The 23,013-nt window shown below is 47.0% G+C and overlaps 1 protein-coding gene across 1 annotated transcript; it reads right to left on the bottom strand.

Moving 5' to 3' along the window:
* Positions 1 to 9,767: 9,767 nt before the first annotated feature.
* LOC310752895 (triosephosphate isomerase) lies at positions 9,768 to 21,805 on the bottom strand. The gene is made up of 7 exons (XM_083594047.1): positions 21,589 to 21,805; positions 14,508 to 14,631; positions 13,754 to 13,838; positions 13,494 to 13,626; positions 11,830 to 11,915; positions 11,582 to 11,669; positions 9,768 to 10,352 (listed from the first exon to the last, which is right to left on the bottom strand). Exons 1-7 carry the CDS (start codon positions 21,698 to 21,700, stop codon positions 10,234 to 10,236), a joined length of 747 nt encoding a protein of 248 aa, XP_083450173.1. The 5' UTR covers positions 21,701 to 21,805; the 3' UTR covers positions 9,768 to 10,233.
* Positions 21,806 to 23,013: the final 1,208 nt, after the last annotated feature.

Below are 23,013 nucleotides of genomic sequence, written 5' to 3'. Positions count from 1 at the left end.
TCTTTGTGCCCTCCATCTTCCCCAACATCAGGGTCTTTTCCAGGGAGTCTTCTCTTCTCATGAGGTGGCCAAAGTCTTGGAGCCTCAGCTTCAGGATCTGTCCTTCCAGTGAGCACTCAGGGCTGATTTCCTTCAGAATGGATAGGGTTGATCTTCTTGCAGTCCATGGGACTCTCGAGAGTCTCCTCCAGCACCAGAATTCAAAAGCATCAGTTCTTCGGCGATCAGCCTGCTTTATGGTCCAGCTCTCACTTCCATACATCACTACTAGGAAAACCAGAGCTTTAACTATACGGAGCTTTGTTGGCAAGGTGATGTCTCTGCTTTTTAAGATGCTGTCTAGGTTTGTCATTGCTTTTCTCCCAAGAAGCAGGCGTCTTTTAATTTCGCGGCTGCTGTCACCATCTGCAGTGATCATGGAGCCCAAGAAAGTAAAATCTCTCATTGCCTCCATTTCATCCCCTTCTATTTGCCAGGAGGTGATGGGCCCAGTGGCCATGATCTTCGTTTTTTTGATGTTGAGCTTCAGACCATATTTTGCACTCTCCTCTTTCACCCTCAATAAAAGGTTCTTTAATTCCTCCTCACTTTCTGCCATCAATGTTGTGTCATCTGCATATCTGAGGTTGTTGATATTTCTTCCGGCAATCTTAATTCCTGCTAGGGATTCATCCAGCCCAGCCTTTCGCATGATGAATTCTGCATATAAGTTAAATAAGCAGGGTGACAACATACAGCCTTGCTGTACTCCTTTCCCAATTTTGAACCAATCAGTTGTTCCACATCCAGTTCTAACTGTAGCTTCTTGTCCCACATAGAGATTTCTCAGGAGACAGATGAGATGATCAGGCACTCCCATTTCTTTAAGAACTTGCCATAGTTTGCTGTGGTCGACACAGTCAAAGGCTTTTGCATAGTCAATGAAGCAGAAGTAGATGACTTTCTGGAACTCACCTCTAGGCTGCGTTAAAGCAACAGGCGGTGACTTGGGGACCTCTGAGTGATGGGGGGGGGGTGTATGTGTGCAAATGCAGGACTGCCAGATGCAAAGGAGATCAATAGCCATTGCGTTTCTTGTGCATACCTTTCCAGCTGCAGTAGAATTGTCCCAATCTGAGTTTTCTGTGTTTCCTCACCTTCTCTTCCGACCTCAAGGGGAACTTTTTCCCTCCCTGGCCCATGCACACACAACCACATGCATATTTACTGCAGGATAATCCTGCATTCATTTTATGAAGTGGGCACGAAACCTTAAGCTGCAATACATTAAAAAACAACAGCAACCAAAAACCTGCTACAAGACTTTGCTGCTGAAAAATGAAAGGGCTCATTTCCTAAGATGACTCCTGCATCTTCTAGGAACCACACTTCGTAAGTGACCTGCTGCAAGTTTCCCAATAGGCTTATTTTCCTCCCTGTTTCTTTCCCCACTTCCTGTACCTGTAAGGACAATTTTGTTTTGAATCATAATATAGCAGTTTTGTGCAAGATCTTGTCTACACAAAACAGCTGTTTTAAAAACCAAAACAAGCCAGGGACCTGTATCCTTTCTTGTCAGCTGATGGAAGCGAAATGGAAGCAGGAGGTGTGGTGATAAGAGGGAACCGCAGAACATCACCAGAACCCACCCGCTCAAAGCTCTCCAGAGCCTCCATGAAGGTGGAGAACAAGCGATTTTATACTGGAATTTCTTCCCCTTTTCATTTTTTTACAAAATTACTTTTTATATGGTTTTACATATTTAAATTTATAACCACACAACATATCCAGTTAAAAAATTCCTCCAAATCTCTGGACTTCCCACCATCCCCTCTGTGGGTTCTGTCGTTAAACCTTTTCTACTGCCTCTTTTTTCAATAATCCAAGTTTTTAAAAAACTAATTCCATTATGCCCAGAGTTCTCGTTACATTACAAGTGTTATTACAGTCCTGCTAATGTTTTCAACTGCTTGGATATAAGCAGAGGCAGCAGAGAAATGGCAGAAGGAGGCAAGATGGCGGAATGTGGAGGTGAACGGAAATAAAAGGCAGGAAACAGTGAGGTGGCAAGAATGAGGATGGATGGCGGCAAGAATTGCAGGCTGCAGGTGAAAATGTACATTGCCTTGCAGTGCCCTCCCTCTTTCTCCACATCAATCAAGGATGCAGTTTTCACTCGATCAGCCTGTATGGAGATAATTAATGGAAGGCTCTGATTCGCTGGGATACGACCGGCCATTTTCCACCATGGACATCCATAGTCACAGCTGGAACACCGATAAGGTAGATACTTGATAAAAAAGGGGGACATTGCCACAAATTTAATAAAGCACACAAAGTATTGAGATTTATCTAGCTCTTTCTCATGACATTCTCACAGCTACCGGGGTTTCTTAGACATCCATTTTTCTAGGTCACTGTTGCTAATTTTAGTAGCTCAGTTTGAAGATTGAAGGGATTAGCAAATATGTGAGTTTGGGGTGTACATGAGCAAAACAGAAGCTACCTCATAGTGGAGCTATTCGTTCTTACTGTATATATTTCTATTTGTACTTGTTCATATCATCTATACTGTAATTGTTCATTCAAACCGGACTTGTTTTTACACAGACTTCAGAGTATGAAGGATTTTGGCATTCTGTGTGCCTCCTTCAGACAGCATTGCCTCTTAAAAAACAATTTGGGTATTTCCCCCTTTAGCTGTTAGAGTTAGAATATTGAGGGTGCCCCTTCCTTCCTTTTGCGGTTTCCCCCCTCACCAATTGCATTCAGAAGTTTTAAATTCTTTCCCCTCATTTGGGCGAGTTCACCAAGCTGCTCCACCTGCAAAGCTGAGCTCACATACAGGATTTCACCCTTCGTCTCTTCCACTGACATGAGAGAGCCTAACTTTGGTTGAATTGTGTCCTGCATTTCTGAACATAAAAACAAAACAAAAAAGCCACCAATCTGTTACCTCCTCCTCCTCCTCCTCTGGCGCTTCCTTCTCCTCCTCCCCTTCCACCTCGTCTCCACCTTTCTCTTCAGCATCATCCTTCTGATCTTCGACTTCATCTTCATCATCCGGCTCCTCATCTGACATTTTCAAGGGCTGGTACAACAAAACAGACTAAATGTGGTTTTTCAGCCACTGGCTAGAGAGAGAGTCCCCTCATTCTCATGGAACACGAGCCGAGACTGTGGGCTCCCGGTGGAAGAAATACCCATTCATCTCAACCCAGATCCATGCATCCCACCAGCATCTCTTCCCATCCTAGTGGTAGGAAGCACATTTTAGGAAAAGCAGGGGTTAACCGAGAGCAGAGGCAGGCTCTTCTGTCACCAAATGGAGGAGTCCTCTTTTCTCATCTCAGGGTGTCCTTCTCTGTCTCCTCTTACTATGGACTTTCGTTCTGCGCCACATTCCCTTTCATGGGCACAGAAGATGGAAATCACTCCATGTTTCTAACTATCCCATTGGGATACTGTGGCCAAAAGACTGAGGACTCAGCTGTACAGCTGCAACTATAATGTTTTGTGTTTTAAGTGCATTCTACAAATGAGACACTACACGGTGATGGCAAATTCAATATATTTTTTAAAACGTTTTTTCAAAAAGTATTTTCACAGCGTTTTTTTTTTTTTGTATGTGTCCAAATTCCACCTGTACTGATACATTGGAAAGAGAAGTGTGCAGCTCCATTTAATCAACGGATTGAAGATAGGACTACATTTACAATTGATGAACAGATTGCTTGTGGACATAGATTTTGCATGGACAAGTGTAATGATATCTGGAATACATTTATACAAAATACAGTATACATTATTTATACATTAGATAAGTATATATGGAATTGGAATTGCTAACTTTTATAATGGGACATGGATGGCGCTGTGGTCTAAACCACTGAGCCTAGGGCTTGCTGATCGGAAGGTCGGCAGTTCGAATCCCCGCGACGGGGTGAGCTCCCGTTGCTCAGTCCCTGCTCCTGCCCACCTAGCAGTTCGAAAGCACGTCAAAGTGCAAGTAGATAAATAGGTACTGCTCCGGCAGGAAGGTAAACGGCGTTTCCATGCGCTGCTCTGGTTTGCCAGAAGCGGCTTAGTTATGCTGGCCACATGACCTGGAAGCTGTCTGCAGACAAATGCCAGCTCCCTCGGCCTATAGAGCGAGATGAGCGGCGCAACCCCAGAGTCGTCCGCGACTGGACTAAACGGTCAGGGGTCCCTTTACCTTTACCTTTTATAATGATATAGTATACCTTTTCTCTTTTCCTTTTGTTCAGTTAAACTGTTCTTTAAAAATAACAATTACAATACAATAAATAAATATCCCATTGGGAAACGCTCAACTCAGACTCTCGTCCTCTGTGAACTCTGCCCTAGCTTCAGCTGAGTTTGTGTGCTGGCTGCCAGCATGGTGCTAGCTGGACTTAAGTCCAAGGCCTCCTGTCCCTTATCTGTGTAGCAATGTAATCTGTCAATCTGTGGCTGTCAATATATTTTATTTCATTTTGTTTAAGCATAGCTTTAACTTTCTGGGAGGAATTCAACGTTGCGTCATTCTGACCGTGCTGGTCATTTCTGCTTGCCAGATGGAAGACGTCCCCTTTCCTCCCCTTGTGTGCTGCTCTGGGGGTTCTTTTGACCCTCCCTCCAAGAGCTAATATGGGGGGTTGCACAGGGGGGAGGAGAGGGGAGAAAGCCGGCAGGACTTGTTGCACTGGGTGTCCCACTGGCACAACTGTTTAGTTGAATCCAGGGCTCTCTATATCAAAGGCAGGATTGATTGAATTAAACTGTTCCCCATCTTACTACATTACTGGTGGTTGGCTGAAGAGAGATACATTGGCTCTGCTGGCTTGGGAAGTAGTGATCCCCAACAACATTGCTAAGTAGGTTTCCCCTGTGCTACCACTGGAAAGCTTCTGAATTATTTGAACTAGACCTTGTCTTATATTTGTGATTTAATGGTGCAGATAGAGGAACAGGTTGAATGCATCCAGCCATCATAATTTTGGGTGAATATTCGTGCTATGAGAGCTATGCTCTAATACTTTATCTTTAATGTTCCTGAGATTTACAGGCGTGTAGTTTATTACCCTGGTGCAAACAGAGTTGTCCTTTTGTCATCCCAAAGTTGATCCCATTTTCATTAATTACTCGCAATAATTTGCAACAGTGTATACATGTGTGTTTTATAATTTATTTGAGCATTTGAAATAATGAGATGTGAATAAATCTTTGCATTGTTTTCTTTTTTTCTTTTGTGTTCAGGGTTAACTTTGTTTTAAACGTTTTGATTTACTGTTGCCTGCTATTATCCATTTCATTCTTTTACCTTTGTTAGCTGACTTGTTTTTCTTTCGGGATGAACAATTCTAATTCACTATGTTGAAATAATGGCAGGTGGCAAAGAAAGTGTTGGTGAAATTGACATAGATTATTTTACATCCCTAGAATTGACCGGAGGAGACTCTTGAGAGTTCCACGGGCTGCAGGAAGATCAAACCGATCCATTCTGAAGGAAATCAGCCCTGAGTGCTCACTGGAAGGTCAGATCCTGAAGCTGAGGCTCCAAGACTTTGGCCACCTCATGAGAAGAGAAGACTCCCTGGAGAAGACCCTGATGTTGGGAAAGATGGAGGGCACAAGGAGAAGGGGACGACAGAGGACGAGATGGTTGGACAGTGTTCTCGAAGCTAACAGCATGAGGGAGGCAGTGGAAGACAGGAGTGCCTGGCGTGCCCTGGTCCACAGGGTCATGAAGAGTTGGACACGACTAAACAACAACAGAATTGACCACGTGAGGGAGCTCTAAGACAGGCTATCAACAATTTTTGGGTGGCCAAAATGACAAAGCACTTCCTCCCCCACAAAATTTTGCTCTGCATTCTCTGCTGCTTTAACAGATCCAGCAGCAACGGCATTATATTATTTGCCTTTTTATATAAAGCAAAATAGCAAAGAAACTGCTGGTCTGGAAGACATGGTTTATGGGTTAACTTTGCACTGCGGGGGAATCACACCCTGACTATGTTCAGAGCGACTTGGGTTACCACTTCTGTGGTCATGTCCACAGAATGGAAGAGGACAAGACCCCCAAAGATGTGCTTTACAGGGAGCTGGCTTCAGGTACCAGGCACGATGGCAGACCTACTATGCGCTACAAAGATGTCTGCAAATGTGACATGAAGGCTGGGAATCTCTTTCAGATGCCTGCAGACAGGCAGCCAAGTCGTGCATCCATAGCAGTGACCGCAGGAGGAATGACTGCTGGGAGAAGCACAGAGAGGGGGAACGCCATGGTGCATCTGCAGACCTTCATCTGCCCCACCTGCAACAAAACATGTCTCTCCCATATCGGTCTCCACAGCTACAGCAGGTGCCATCACTCTCCGCTGGACTTAACTGTATCCCCAATGGCACTTGTCCATTGTCTCTCGAGACAGATGCCAGCAGGTTTTGCTTTGCCAGGGGAGGATGAGCTATGGAGGTGGAGAGAGGACTCTGGCAGGCAGGACAGAGCCTCGTGGGTCTCCGTAAGGCTGCTCTCTTCAATCTGGCACTTTCCAAAGGTTGCTGGACTCCAGCTCCCGTCAGCCTCAGCCAATGGTCCGAGATGATGGGAGTTGTAGTCCAAAATTATCTGGTGGCCACCAGCTTAGGAAATTCTGCTGAAGAGGTGCACGCTCAATAGCAAAAAGCACAGCAACCCTAAAGTGCACCAGTTTGTCAGGCTCCAGTACCAGTTACCTACCGTATTTTTCGCTCTATAGGGCGCACCTGACCATAGGAAAGACTCCCTAGAAAAGACCCTGATGTTGATTCCCCCCCCCCCCAAGCTCTGGGAGCAGCAAACAGGCTGAACGCAGCCTGTGCACTTCTCCCAGACCTTCTCCCTGCTATTATGGGAGGTGGGGGAATTCGATCAGGAGGGAGAAGGGACTGACGCGGCCAGTCAGTCCCTTGTCCCTCCTCGGGGAAAAGCCCCCAAGAGCGGCGCGCTCTTTAAAGGGTGAACGGCTCCTGCGGGCTTTTCTATGAGGTCGGGGAATTCCTGCTTTCCCCCACCACCAGCCTCAAAACCAGGTCAGGGAGCAGCGTGAAGGCGTCGCGCACCTTCCCGCTGCCCCCTGAGCTTGTGGGGCTGGCGGTGGGGGGAAACGCTGCTTTCCCCCACTGCCAGCCTCAAAGACCAGACTCTCCTGGCTTCAGCGAAAGCAACGCGAAGCCTCTGGAGCGCAGGCTTTGGAGGTTTCGCGTTGCTATCGCTGAAGCCAAGGAGCCTGCATTCACTCCATAGGACGCACACACATTTCCCCTTAATTTTTGGAGGGGAAAAAGTGTGTCCTATAGAGCGAAAAATACGGTACCTTAATCTAGTTTTACAGTGGGCTGCTGAAATGATGGAGCCAACTGCAACCTTATGAATGAGAAAAGGGTATAGCAGGAAACCCTTTCCCAAGGTAGTCTGCTGAGCAATCACGCTAGGAAACTTAAGTGAAAGGAGAAGGCTCAGCCAGGCAACCCACATCTTGAAAGGTTTTTTGTTTTTGAAAATACCAAGCATACAATTTAAGACTGCAAGCTCCTCAGGGGCAAAGGTATGCCTTTTTTGCTTATGAAATTCTGCATCAATATCTGTTGACATCCATCTGCCTCAAGTGACAATGGAGTGCGCCTCTGGGGGCGAGATCAAACTGCCGAAAAATCACAGTGCCTGCAGAGACTGTCAACTCCTAACTGCTGCCTCCTATGTTGTTTTTGCTACGTTAGCAGCACCGAAGTGACCTCCCTGGGGTGCAAGCCTGAGCAGTGTGAATGGAGGTCCTGGGCTGCCCAGACTTCAAGACCCCCTCTCGGCCTCACTGATGGGGGTCCAAAGGAAAGCAGAGCAATATGTCTGGCACCAGCTTGGCTCCAGGAACTGCCGGAAGGAGGCGTACAAGGCGACATCCAGCAGTCTTAGAGACTCCACTCCAGATTTGCGTAGGGTTTACTCCTGAGCCTTTTCTTCTCCGGAAGATGTCCTGCAAGACAGTGGGCATGGACTTTTCTTCTGGAAGCCTGACCACAAGGCAGTGGAAGTTTAGGATCAGAGTTTCCTTCAGTAGTGCTGCAAAGATGATGTGGTTACATCTTGGTAAGGGCTAAGGGAGACAGTGTATAGAAGTGATGCCACCCTCCCCATCTGTAGGTTTATACAGTAAATGTAAATTAAATTATCGTGTAGTATGTGAACAGCAGCTCAGCAACCATATTTTTTATCTACCTGGTTCAGACAAAGAAAACGACCCTGCAATTTAGTGGTGAAATATAGCTTCAGCATCCAGCGAGCATTTTTGCGTGATCAATGTTATATTTTCCTCTACGAAAAGCTCAAATTTTTGATAATTGCGTTGACCAAGAGTAAACGATTCTTCCCAATTATAACAATCATTCCTCAGTGGTGCATAAAATCCAGCCCCCCCCCTTTTATTGCAAGTGATGCCCCCTAAACCACCTGCCAGGACAGATGTGGAATTTAAGATGGTTTGCTTCTAACCAGAAAGCACTCCCATTTCATATGGGAGTGAAAAATTAACTTCTAAAATGTAGTTTACATGGCTTCAGGCATGCCAGAGATACCGATTCATTAAAACCAGTGTTATTAATCTTAACACCCCCCGGTCCGTGCTGCCCTTCATTTCAGCTAAAATGTGATTGCCTTCATTTTTCTATGCTGCATTCTCTGGCTTCTGCAGCAGTCAGCTCTGCTCACCTCTGAAAGGTATGGACTTAGGGATAGACTTGACCCAAACTGGACATGGCAGCTTGCTTTGAAATTATGAAAGCCAAAGTTGTCCTTCCCTGTATTTGTGGGGGGAGTGGAACAGTGGCAAAAGCTCTCCAGCCAAGCAGCCAATAAACAGCATTCTTGATTCTTGCCCCCTGCCATACATTTTCACTCCTTCCTCCAGACATTGTGAAAATGAGAATAATTCCTCCCAAAACATGTGAAAATCTTGAGGCCTGGACAAGTTCCCCACCACGTTCTCCGTATGACTCAAGGTGAGACTGCCTGGCAAAGGATCAGAAGCAGCTCATGGCCCATCAACAAATCATGAAAATCAGTGCTAAAGGGAAACGCAGGATAACTTGACAGTGAAGCAAAATGGTCTCTGGCCCAGTATACCTGAAGGAGCGTCTCCATCCCCATCATTCAGCCTGGACACTGAGGTCCAGCACTAAGGGCCTTCTGGCGGTTCCCTCATTGCGAGAAGTGAGGTTACAGGGAACCAAGCAGAGGGCATTCTCAGTAGAAGAGGAGTTCGGATTTGATATCCCGCTTTATCACTACCCGAAGGAGTCTCAAAGTGGCTAACATTCTCCTTTCCCTTCCTCCCCCACAACAAATACTCTGTGAGGTGAGTGAGGCTGAGAGACTTCAGAGAAGTGTGACAAGGTCACCCAGCAGCTGCATGTGGAGGAGCGGAGACGCGAACCCAGTTCACCGGATTACGAGTCTACCGCTCTTAACCACTACACCACACTGACACTTGCCCTGTGGAACACCCTCCCATCAAATGTCAAGGAAATAAACAACTATCTGACTTTTAGAAGACACCTGAAGGCAGCCCTGTTTAGGGAAGTTTTTAATGTCTAATGTTTTAGTGTATTTTTTATATTCTATTGGGAGCCGCCCAGAGCGGCTGGGAAAACCCAGCCAGATGGGTGGGATGTAAATGATAATAAAAATAATAACTAATAATTTATCTTGCAGGCTACACTGTAGTTGCGGCAACAGATTTCAGAGCCTTACATTCGTTTCCCTTTCTTTATTTCTGTTCGTTGTTGGCTTAGGGGGTGGGACACAGTACGGACGCACATCTTACACACAACACAAGCCACTGGGTAAAGACTCCGACTCGGCTGAAGCGAGAGGCAAGAGACCCCTTCCTCAGCAAGGCAGCAAAACTAGACATTGATCAGAAAAAAACAGGCCTCTGTCTAGCTTACGGGGAGAAGAGCAAGGCAGGAAGGCCTGTCCCTCCAGCACAGGGGGAAGTAAACAAAGGCCTGCCTGCACAAAGGATCCAGCTAACCGAGAAATGCCTTGGCAACCGTTGTGTTTAGCAGCAGTGTGGGACAATTAACAGCAAAGTATGGGGGCAGGGACGGGGAGTTTGTGTGACCCAAGTGCAGAGGGTGGGCGCAGGTTTCTACAGTGCCGTGTCTTCTGCCTGCGATGAACTGCACCCCCTCACTTCGAACGCCGAGCAGCAGCTTTCAGTGTTTTGCGTTGATGATGTCTACGAATTCAGGCTTGAGGGAAGCCCCGCCGACGAGGAAGCCGTCCACATCGTGCTGGGAGGCCAGTTCTTTGCAGGTGGGGCCAGTGACGGAACCTGCAAAGGATTACAATCCCCATTTCTTTTTATTTAAAAAATGCCCAAGGAGGGAGGAGAAACCACACAGCAGATAAGGACCAAAAAAACACCATGTCTTTGGCTACATGGTTTTTCCAAGGCTAATTCTGCGACCCCCTCACAGTGCCTTTTAAAAGCAAAATTACTCTGGGAAAGATAATGTGGAGAGGTGGCAGGAGTCCTTAATTCTATCCAGCTTTTCTGCTATAATAAAATTGCGCGCGCACAAACACATATACCCAAGGAGGGCACCTTGGAGCAATGTAGGCAGGTGAAGGGTTAAGCCCCACCTCTTCCCTTTGCTTCTCTGCTCTGAATTGTCTCCTCTCAGAGCAGCCATGCTTTCAAAATTAGGTAGCACGATTTCATGTACTAGCTAGGCTGACCATTGTCTCGAACCACTGCAAACTGTTTATGGAGGTTTTGCCACAAGCAAGTAGCATATAAATGCTACCCCACCTTGCCTTTTAAGGAAACCCTTCTTCTAACCCACATCTGCAGCTCCTCACACAACACACTTATCTGCAACTAAATTATGTATTTGCAGATGAACTCTCTTCACGTTTTCTTTTAAAGTTTCTATGCCTACGTTAATTATTAGTGGTGGCAGCAGGGTCAATCTGGTCATGAAACCGTGCTATCCTGATCTAAAAACCACACAGAAAGCTTGCTGCTCGCCACATAGGGATGGCAATTTGAGGAGGCGGTTCCATAGGCCTGACCATCCCTCCGAAATTAAACCTGCCATTCTCCACGGCAAGCTGTGAGAAGATGGAAGCAGCTTCTGCGCTTGAATTGCGGTTCCTTTAATTTTAATTGCCAGTGTTTCATTATTCAATTCAAGGATTGTCCTTGGCAAATCCTTACCAAACCCCTACAAAGGAGCTTAGCTTAAGACATTTTCCATTCTCCAGTACGAACCATCTCTTAGAAAAGGGAAGTGAATTTGGGCAACACTTTCCTCCCTACCCACATCCATATCTGCTGAGGAGCCGAGGTTTTTTTTACTTCTTGTGGCCTGAACTGGCCCTACTACAGATTGTAACAGCTAAGGAACTACAACGAACACGCAAATTAACTTTGTGCCCCCTTTGAGATTCTATTTGACAGGCGCACATCTGAAACAGGATGTTTGCTGTGCAATCGATAGGGGGAAAGGGCAAACTCTTGCCACACTTGCTTTGCGAACTGGGGAGGGCTCCGTTTACCTCCATAGATGATCCGAGTCGACTGTGCAACAGCATCGGACACGTGACTCTTCAGCCAGCCCCTCAGCTTCTCGTGAACCTCCTGAGCCTAAGAAAAGGCAAGAATTGTGTTAATCACAGCAAGCTAAAGGCTATCGGTCCAAAGTCTCAGAGTGGGGCTCAGGGATATTCACCATCCTCTGATGCCAAGACCACCTCCAAAGGGAAACAAGATTTGGGAACACAGTTCTCGCTAACCACATCCGTACCTGCTGAGGAGTTGCGGTTTTACCAGTCCCAATGGCCCAAACTGGCTCATAGGCAAGAACCACTTTGCTCCAGTCCTTCACGTTATCTGGGGACAAGAGAGGGGGACAGTGAGCATTGTTTTTTTGTATGGGGGGGCGTAATCAGGCACAATTTGACCTGAGATCCAGCGCCGAGGGCCTTCTGGCGGTTCCCTCATTGCAGGAAGTGAGGTTACAGGGAACCAGACAGAGGGCCTTCTCGGTAGTGGCGCCCACCCTGTGGAACACCCTCCCTTCAGATGTGAAGGAAATAAGCAGCTATCCTATCTTTAAAAGACATCTGAAGGCAGCCCTGTTCAGGGAAGTTTTTAATATTTAATGCTGTATTGTTTTTAACACTCGATTGGGAGCCGCCCAGAGTGGCTGGGGAAACTCAGCCAGATGGGCGGGGTATAAATAATAAATTATTATTATTATTATTATTATTATTATTATTATTATTACTACTACTACTACTATTGGGAAGAGCATGTATAGTTAGATGGCAGTTGTGGGGTGAGGAGCACCAAGATTAGACATCTCTAGGATCTAAATTTCCCATCAAGTTATGAGGGTGGGACTCCAGAGTTGGAAGGGGTCCCGAGGGGCATCTAGTCCAACCCCTTGCAATGCACCAATATTTTGCACAGCGTGAGACTCGAACCCACGACCCTGAGATTAAAAGTCTCATGCTCTGCTGACCGAGAGGGATTCGAAATAAAGCTGGAAGCCTCCATGAGCAGAGCAGATTCCCAGCTGGAGACATTCGGCTTCAGTGCATGCGGGGGGGGGGAGCAAACGAGGCCTGAATGTGCACCCCTGCCCCACAAAAAAACCCATGATACGGAGCACATGAGGACAAATGCCTGCATAGGGCTCAGGTTTTGGAGTAATGTATTCAGAAGCCAAAGTAATGAGAGAAAACCTGGGTCACTTAAAAGTTAGTGCTATCCAGAACTCCCCCCCAAAAAAAATAATATTATTTTCAGTAGATAAACATAGTAAAAAAAGAAAAGATTAAAAATAATAAAGACAAACAAAAAATAGGAGAAAGAGAAAAGATACATACAACATACTACCACTTAATTAATTAAAATTAAGTACCATCCATCTTCATAAACATAATATTTGACTTCCTCAAATCTCTTCCATCTGAATTTCTTAGTAATTATATGTAGCAGTTTCCAATATCAGAGTTTCAAAAGACCATATCACAGTCCTAATCATATTACATAGCTTTCCTTATCGTACATTTTCTTATTTAAGGACCAGAACTTTAAGGAGCTCTGAGCACGCATTTACCGTAAGCAAGTTGTGCTTCCTTTTTTTGGTTATTTGGCTCTAACTTTTGATAAAAGACAGACAACTGAACAAGCTTTGTTGCATTGCATTCTTCATTAAATTATCTTTCCATTGATATATAATTTTATGGTATTACTAAAATAAAATAAAACGGTATTATGAGCCATCCAACCTCAAAAACACACTTTCCCCAAAAGGTTTTGGCCACTAGTGTAACATGGCACTTCCTGCCTACTGAATGATCTATTACCAAACGTTTTGCCCCATTATTTCAAACCAAAGCATTTCTCTCCCCTCACCTGAAACCCAAGGAAACTTCTGCACATTCCCCAGTCCCCTCTTACCCGCAATAGCCTTGGTCTGCTCAAATACCACTTTCTCGGTGATGCCAGCCTCTCGCTCGTCCAGTTTTTCCCCAATGCAGGCGATGACGCCCAGACCCTCAGCCAAGGCATGCGCCACCTTCTGCCCAATGAGCTGGAAAAGGGGAAGGAGGACAGCTTCAGAGTCCCATACAAACTATACCATCTCCGCACACCTCCTTGCTGCAGGTGATTCCTAGCCCAGCGATGGTGGAGGGAAAGAAATCTACTAGATCACCCACCTCGTCAGACTCGCCAAAGACATGCCTCCTCTCAGAGTGTCCCAAAATCACCCAGGTGACGCCAACATCCTTTATCATGGCTGGGCTGAAACAGAAGGAAATAAATAAATAAATAAATAAATAAATAAATAAATAAATATAATAATAATAATTTTTATTTATACCCCGCCCCTCCCGGTTCAAAAACCGGGCTCAGGGCAGCTAACAACAAATTTAAAACACTTAATTATAAAAGCAGCATAAAATACGGTATAAAAACATGAATAACAATAAAATTCAAAAATCAATCAGATAATCCTCAGGGCTAGCTGGCTGAATTGGTCCTACTTGGGCCAGCGAGGAGGCCAGGGGAGAATTTGCTGTGGGGTCTCAGAGCGGGTGATCTTCATAAGAAGGGGAGGGGAAGGGAAATAAAAGATCTGGCTCAATTCAAACTAAAGGCCAGGCGGAATAGCTCTGTCTTACAGGCCTGACGGAAGGAGGTTAAATCCCGAAGGGCCCTAGTCTCATGGGACAGAGCATTCCACCAGGTTGGAGCCATCACTAAAAAGGCCCTGGCAGAGGAGAGTCTGACTTCCTTAGGGCCCGGGACCTCTAAACTATTCATGGACCTTAAGGTCCTCTGCGGGGCAGACCAGGAAAGAAATCACGCCATCTGTTCTGCCACAGGGTGCCAACCAAATCCTTATTTACTTTTTTAAAATTACCCCTCGCTAAAGGAATGCCAGTTCCCCCAGAGTCCCAGCAGACTAACCTGATCTCTCCTGTGAAAGCTCCCTTAGGCACCTTGTAGCAATTCTGGGCGGCCACACCGATCTTGGCATCGAGCTTTTGGCGGGCAAAGTCGAGGTAGATGGAGGGGGCACCACAAACCACCTCTGGGGACGAGAGGGAGAAAAGCGTCTAGGATGAAGCAGGCACCCCACAGAGTCTCTCGGCTGCAGACTGTTCCCACCCCAAGGCCAACTCACTCTTCGGGTGCTGGACACAACACACTTGTGGGTCAACTCTGCTGGTCGTGCCATGAGGTTCAGAGGGTAACCGTGGGAAAATAAACCTTCCCTTCCTTCCGCCACCAATCTCCCCTTCCCGAGTGTTAGAATTTCAGAGACAGTGGTACCTCGGGTTAAGTACTTAATTCGCTCTGGAGGTCCGTTCTTAACCTGGAGCGCATTACTTCCGGGTTTCGACGCTCACGCATACGCTCAAAATGACATCATGTACATGTGCAGAAGCGGCAAAACACGACCCACGCACGTGCAGTTGTGTCTTACGTTCTATTCAGGATGTGAACGGGGCTCCGGAACGGATCCCGTTCACATCCCGAGGAACCACTGTATATAAGCTAGCAGCAAATGGTTCCTTAAAACCAAGGTCGCAGTTGCCAAAACGGAATGTCTACTCTAGTTGATATTTTTGGGGCAAGACAACTCTAAAGTCTTGTTTTTCAAAGGATGGACTGACTGCAATTGATTCTCTGTTAAACGTCTGGCTAGTTCAGATGACAATTGTGAGCTAGGTTAAGAACTTCAGAGAAGAAGAGTCACTTGATTGAGGACAGTCTTTATGTATATTGGCCTATTCGGACCTCTTTTTCTTAATCGTGACTGCTCCTGCTCAGGCTGCACAGGAAAAGCAAATTGACTCGAGAAATTCATTCCGTGCAGATAAAATATAACTGATACCACCACTACAGGATGGGGTATTAGTGTGTGGAAGCAGTCCACATCCAAGGATCCCCAGGCACGCGCCACCAGATGGTGGAGGTGTCAGGCGTCACCCTGGCATCCAGACATCTTCACTTGGTCGCAGCAAGTGGTTGAAAGTCAGATGCAAAACGTACCTGGTTAATTTCAAACCAGGGTGGATAAAAATAAATGGTTTTTAAAAAAATAAAAATTGTATTTTCAAAAAATGCTTTTGGAGAAAAAATACTTCTAAAGATAGTTTTCTATTTAAGTTACATTATAGTCCAAAAGCTATTCATCAGGAAATAAGGATTTGTTTTAAGTTTTTCATGTGTGCTAAAACTCAGCCTGTGTTTTTTTTAAATTGTTTAACCACATCAGTTAACAAAAAATGGATACATATGCTATAATGTTATTGTTTTCGTTAAACAAATTGTTTAAATTGTTATTAAGGAAATGAGTGGTTTTTTCCTTCCAATAAAGCACAGCAGAAAAGTTGTCCAAATATAAACAGCTGATTAAACCTCACAATAATCTGTCTGTATATTTCTAATAGTATAACCAAATCAGTACTTTTTGATAAAACTGTAAAAAACTACTCTGAAAATTTATTATTCCAAAAAATGAAACCTTCATCTGGTCGTAAACATTAAGATTATACCAGCAAGAATGAGTCTTGTTGCCTAAATGGTGATTTAAATTGATTTGATTTAAATCAAATCCACCCTGTTTCAAACACTGTGGCCCTCTCTCTCGATGGCGCCATGAGGCCTCCACAGCACGATGCACAAGCCCCCCAAGACACAGATGGCCATTATTAAGTGTGCTGCTTGCACATCTCACATGCAGTCTGACTTCCCCCTTTCATGATCAATTGTGAATGCACCTCAGAATTCAGCACTCCAAGAGTTAACAGGGAGAACACAATCAAAAGTGACTTTATTGTCTCAAAGGGCCTTCATCATACCTGGTAGCATTTGAACAATAGTCTAATTTGGAGGGTTAAAGCTATCAGTTCTAAAAGCAGACCTGAAAACACACTAGAGTATAGGACAATTGGCCTGTGGAAAGTGGGGGGGGGGGAGAGAGAAAGAATTTGGCTGAAATGGGGCGAAGGGGGAGATTTGGCTGAAGGCGTTAAGGTGGTACCTGAAGGAAAATGAATGTGACAAGGGCAAATTGTTTTTAAAAAGAGATGGGGAAGTTGGAATGGCATTTGCATAGTGATTTTGTGGAGCCTGGGGAAAGGTTTAATGTGAGAATCAGAATAGGCAATTGCAAGACTTGGGTGGGGGGCACTGCTAGAGAAGTAAAAGTTCCATGGGGGGGTTGCATTTGGGGGGGAGGAAACTAAAGAGAAAACAAGTGCACAGCAAGGGGAAGAAAGAGCATAGGTTTCCCTAGAAATGGGACGCGGGTGGCGCTGTGGGTTAAACCACAGAGCCTAGGACTTGCTGATCAGAAGGTCGGCGGTTCGAATCCCCGCGACGGGGTGAGCTCCCATTGCTCGGTCCCTGCTCCTGCCAACCTCGCGGTTCAAAAGCACGTCAAAGTGCAAGTAGATAAATAGGTACCGCTCCAGCGGGAAGGTAAACGGCATTTCTGTGCGCTGCTCTGGTTTGCCAGAAGCGGCTTAGTCATGCTGGCCACTTGACCCGGAAGCTGTGCGCCAGCTCCCTCGGCCAATAAAGCGAGATGAGCGCCGCAACCCCAGAGTCGGCCACGACTGGACCTAATGGTCAGGGGTCCCTTTGCCTTTACCTTCCCTAGAAATGGGGACCTGGTTGGGTTTCAGAACAGAAGACAGGTAAGGGTTTTGGCAGCTGATGGGAAGCAGTGTCCACAGGAGTTTCTGTGTGGGGAAAACAGGATCTTTTTCGAAATCAAAAAGTTGGGCTTAAAATTGACAAAGACAATGGCTACAAATCCTGTCTTCCTGATAGTGACTGGGTGTTAGGGTGCCAACCAGGAAGAGATTGTCCGAAATTTGCTAAGTGGTTTCTGAAAATGCATCTTCATGGCAGATGGAGGAAAGGAGATGAACGTATTTTAGGGGGTTTTCTGGAAGCAGCCTTAGGTCATTGAAACTACTAGATTAGTGAGGGGGGGAGAAGGAAGGAAGGAGTGACATTTTTGGCAATTTCCCTCTTTGCTTAACACTTACATGCTCTTTTGTTTAACTGTAAATTTACAAACTGGAAGAGAGGATGTCAAAGACTTTCAGCAACAAAATTTTGCCTCACTTGAACATGGCTTGCCCGAGTGACAATAGATGCTCTCTCCTTGACTTTCCATACTAAAAGAACTTCCCTTCTCAGATGCAGGCCAAATCTTATACCAAAAGCTGAATCTTAGAGGTGCTGTACAAAATAATACAGCCTGGCCTACTTTTGTAAGATTGAAAAATTACAAAGGATATATTTGTAACCCAACCCAAATCTTTGGGATACTGCTGAAAAAGCCCAAGTAATAAAAGAGTTGCTTTGGTAAGTTTTTCAGTGAGGTTAAATGCATCTACTCCCTCCAAATAGTTTTCACTGAGAAAAGGGAAATCTACACTAAATCTTACGTCTCAGTCTAGAAAGTTACCTTCAGCAAGGTTAACCAGCAAACAGGTTGGCTGTCATTTCCCATTATAGATTTATTTATTTTTTATTAAAAAAACCTAACCCTATCCTATTGACCAGGGATGAAGAACCAGTATTCCTCTGAATGTTGGACTTTAAATCCAATGTTCCTGACCAGTGATCGTGATCCCAATTTTCAGAGGGTCACAGGGAAGCATACCTGCCAGCCACATCTGGGTTCAAGGCAGTACAAATAGCATCCTTCTTGGGTGTGGCAAACCCCTTCTTGCTCTGCACTGCTCTAATCCTGAAACAATATCTGCCTGAGGGTCAAGAGCATGGGTAGGCAAACTAAGACCCGGGGGCCGGATCCAGCCCAATTGCCTTCTAAATCCAGCCCTTGGATGGTCCAGGAATCAGCATGTTTTCACATGAGTAGAATGTGTCCTTTTATTTAAAATGCATCTCTGGGTTATTTGTGGGGCACAGGAATTATTTTTCCAAAATATAGTCTGACCCCCCACAAGGTCTGAGGGACAGTGGACAGCCCCCCTGCTGAAAAAGTTTGCTGGCCCCTGGTCAAGAGACACTTGAGCCTTATAATTTGTTTTTGCAGGCTGGAGCCAGAACTCAGGGGTAGAACACTTGCAAGTTAAAAGAGATCTTACTGGGGTGGGAAAAACCTTTTTTCTGCACGGGGTCCTGGGTAGCCACTGCTGGTCAAAACAGGTAGCAAAATAGGACTAGGCAGACAAGTAGCCTGACTCAGGACAAAGCAGTCTCATATGTTCACAGATATATAAGAGGTTATAAAGATGGAGGGAAACCTAATAAGTGTGTGGGGTGGAGCTGTGGGCGCTGCAAAGGTCAGAAACTTGAAAGCTGACTCCATGGGGTAAAGGGCAAACCTATTCCCTATAACCAATAATCTTAAGAACTGCTACACTATTTCTTGAGAAAGGGGGCTTTTGGGGTGCGGGCAGCCTAGTGTTTACCTAGCAACATAATCCTGGATTTTTTACAAGCTGTTCTGTGGCTAGAAGCCTTGCTTAGCCAGTTGGCAAATAACGGATAAGAGAAAGCTACAACTAGATAGCTCAGTTTGTTGGAGCATGACGCTGATAACACCAAGGTTGCAGGTTTGATCCCTGTATGGGGCAGTTAATAATAATAATAGTAATAATTTTTATTTATACTCTGCCCTGCCCAGCCAAGGCCAGGCTCAGGGCGGCTAACAAGCAATAATAAAAACAAGTTGAATGATTACAACTTAAATACAACATTAAAATATTGAAACATTAAAATATTAAAATGTAGCCTCATCGCAGGAGGAGAAGGAAAAGAAAAAAAGGAAGAGAGGGAGGGAATCAAATTGGCTCCAAGCCAAAGGCCAGGCGGAACAACTCTGTCTTACAGGCCCTGCGGAAAGAAATCAGATCCTGCAGGGCCCTGGTCTCATGAGGCAGAGCGTTCCACCAGGCCGGAGCCAGAGTTGAAAAGAGTTGCATATTCCTGCATTGCAGGGGGTTGGACTAGATGATCCTCAGGGACCCATCCAACTCTAGAATTCCACGATGCAGTCTGCATGGGGGACACTGCAGTGGCATCTCCAACAGAGGGAGGTAACCCCAGATCTGCTCAAATCCTGAGGAGGCCGTATAATATAGAAGAGACAGAATATCTGGGGCAACTGAGTAGATCAACCTCTCCCCATATAATTTATCTGGAGGCCCATTTCCTGACCTTTAGCAAGCTGCAGGGATAAAGTTTCCCAACTCCAAGTACAGTAGCTGGTATTTTTAGGCAGCTGTGCCGCCACCTATATTTAGGAACCCCCTCCTCCAGACCCTTTGACATTTCTTCAGCATGCCCCCACCTTGCCCTTTTCCAACCAGAGGGGGACAGCGAAAAGGATCTGCCGGCCAAATTTTGGCCCAGGCATACCCTTTGCCCCCCATCGCTGGTGAGCAAGGAGTCCATGCTGCAGGCAGAGTCTCCCGCTGGCACAACCATGCCAACCAAAAGCAAGAGAGGCAGACGGGCTAGCTAGTCTCACTGCCTGAGAACTGGGCATTGTGCCAGCCCCGTTCAGACAAAGAATTCTGCAGCCGAGTAGGCCTCAACTGCATCCCCTTTCCGCTACATGGCCCTTGTGTGAGGACTGGTCAGATTATTTTCCGGCTTCTCATCCACTGCTAGCCACCAGTTAAATGTAGGGTGGGTGGTCATGAACACAGCACCCAAAGCACTCTGTGCCACATGACTAGCGGGCAGGATCTCTCTGAAAGCAGGGATTTCCGTGGACTGGGCTGAGCTGTGACTAATAGTGGGCCTAGTTGCCCTAGTACAATAGACTGTAGGGAGAGAGGAAGCTCCTTCAAGGGTATTCTAAGATTTTTAACCTTTCATTTTTCTCAAAAGGAGGTCATTAAGAGAAGGCGAAAATGTGCAGGCCGTGCTTTACACAACTGCTCTGCAAGGAGTAAATCTGCTCCTCTCGCAACTATCAGTACAAAATCACCAGCACTTGACCCGTTTACTAGCAATATAAAATCTACTTGTATTTTAATCCTCTTTGCATTGAATCAATTAACTTCGCTCTAAGCTTGTGCTTAGGCCTGGGCTGTTCTATGCTGGCCTCCCTGGAAAACCCATCCATGACTCCATTAATTTCAACAGCTCTACTCTGAATAAACTTAAGTTGAACAGCACCCTCGGAACTGCCCGCCACAGTATTTCTTCGGCCTTTTGAAGCTGCCAACACGTTCGGCCCGAGGATTTTTCTTTCTTTCCTTTATAGTACAATAATGCAGTATTTCCCGGCGAGGAAATAATGTAGCAAGAAAAGCCTATTTTCTCTGCCCGACCGGAAAGATGTTAAACACAGAAGCAGTAAAAAAGAAAGTATGTAGCAAGTTTCCTTTCCGGGGCGTTGAGGCTTCTTCGGCTCCCTTCCTCCTGGCAAGAGAAGGAGAGAGAGACAAGGAAGGCAGATCGCCTGCCGGGAGAGGCAGCCCTGGAGTACGTGCGGGCGAGCACGCGGCGGGGGCGAGGGAGGGACCCAGGCATCCGGGCGCCTCCCCCGCCCTTGCCCGAGCCCCTAGGAAGGGAGTGGATGGAGCGGGCCAGGGAAACAGGCCGGCCTCCTTCACCGGCTCCCCTTTCTCATGCTCCATCCCATTAGAGGCCGCTGCGGATAAGCCTTAAGCGCGTTAATCGCAGACTCCTAGAGCTGGAAGGGACCCCGCAGGGTCATCCAGACCAACCCCCGGTAACCGCAGGCATCTCGACATTGTTTCTCCCCCTGCGCGAGTTCATCGGCGGGTATTATCCTTTGCGCTCCCCTATGGCGAAGGGGGCGCAAGAGGGGAGACGGGCAGGGCTCGGTGGGGCGTGCGCCCCAGGACGGTTCCCGATCCTAAACGTGGCACCCGGTGGCCCTGCTTGCCTCCTGCCAGCACCTCCGGGGAGCCTGCAGACCCGGGCGCGGGGGCTTCCCCTCCCCGAAGGCTAGGCGCGCGCACGATCGCGCCCCTTAGGGGCTTCCCATTGCCCCCCACCTGGGCACCCCCCGGCTCACCGGTGTCTGCGGGGACCTTGGCGCCATTGAGAGTCTGGATGAGCTCCCCGAGGCTCTTCTTGTCGCCATTCATCTTCCAGTTCCCGCCGACGAAGAATTTCCTGGGCGACATGATGACGGTGGTGGTTGGTGCCCCGGGGCCGCCCGCCTGGATGGATGCGAAGGAGAACTGCGAAGGTCAGAGCGCGCAGCGGCGGCGCAGCCGTTTCCCGGCCTCTTTATAGGGGCGCGAGGGGGGCACGCCCACTGGCCCCTTGACGTCACGCGGGCCCCGCCTCCCCGCCGCCTCCCTTTGATGTTCCGAAAGAACCCGCGAGCGAGCGCGGAGAGGAGGCGCGTGCGCGCTGGCTGGCTGGCATTTCTTTGCCGGCGGTGATGTAAGAAGCAGAGAGACTTATCAAATGTACTTCACGTTTCTAAAAGTGCATCTGTGTCTTCTGGAATCAGGGGTGCCAAACTGAATAAAGTATGAAAGGGGGGGCGGTGCAGGGAAGACTTGCCAAACATAACAGCATTTGAATGGCAATGCCCATTAACTTGGATCCCTGACCATTAGGTCCAGTCGTGACCAACTCTGGGGTTGCGGCACTCATCTCGCTTTACTGGCCAAGGGAGCCAGTGTACCGGGTCATGTGGCCAGCATGACTAAGCCTCTTCTGGCGAACCAGAGCAGCGCACGGAAACGCCGTTTACCTTCCACTGGAGCGGTACCTATTTATCTACTTGCACTGGTGTGCTTTCGAACTGCTAGGTTGGCAGGAGCAGGGACCGAGCAATGGGAGCTCACTCTGTCATGGGGATTCAAACCGCCGACCTTCTGATCGGCAAGTCCTAGGCTCTGTGGTTTAGACCACAGCGCCACCCGCATCCCTCCATTAACTTGAGGGGGGAGCAATAGGTGTAGCCAGAATTTTTGTTAGGAGGGCAGGCAGAATTTTTGTTAGGAGGGGAAGAACTGCAGTTAAGTATTTTTATTGATGGGGGGCAGCTGCCCTTCCCTGCCCCCCTTGGCTACACCCATGGAGGGCAGTCCCCTGAAATATTTTATTGGGGAGGGGAGAGCGAAGAGAACTCAGGCCCTAGGAGTTGGCTCCTATGTCTCTAATATTTACAATGAAACCACATCTCCATGAACGATTGGAAGTTGCAGTAGGCACCCATCAGTCTCAAGAAACAATGGAGTGTGCCTCCGAGGGTGAAGTCAAACAGCTGGAGAATCACAGTGCCCTACTGTGGCTGCAAAGAGCCATAACACGGAACTGCTGCCTCCTGCATTGCTTTTGCTGTGTTAACGGCACCAAAGTGACCTTCCTGGGACACAAGCTTGGGCAGTGTGGATGGAGGTCCAGGGCTGCCCAGAGGACAAGACCCCCCCCCGACCTCGCTGATGGGGTCCAAAGGGAAGTCGAGCAATACGTTTGGCAT

This window comes from Podarcis filfolensis (assembly GCF_964270895.1).
Source record: "Podarcis filfolensis genome assembly, chromosome: 17".
NCBI classification, from domain to species: domain Eukaryota; kingdom Metazoa; phylum Chordata; class Lepidosauria; order Squamata; family Lacertidae; genus Podarcis; species Podarcis filfolensis.
The sequence above is the reverse complement of the archived record's forward strand: the minus strand, read 5'-3'. Positions and strand labels throughout refer to the sequence as shown.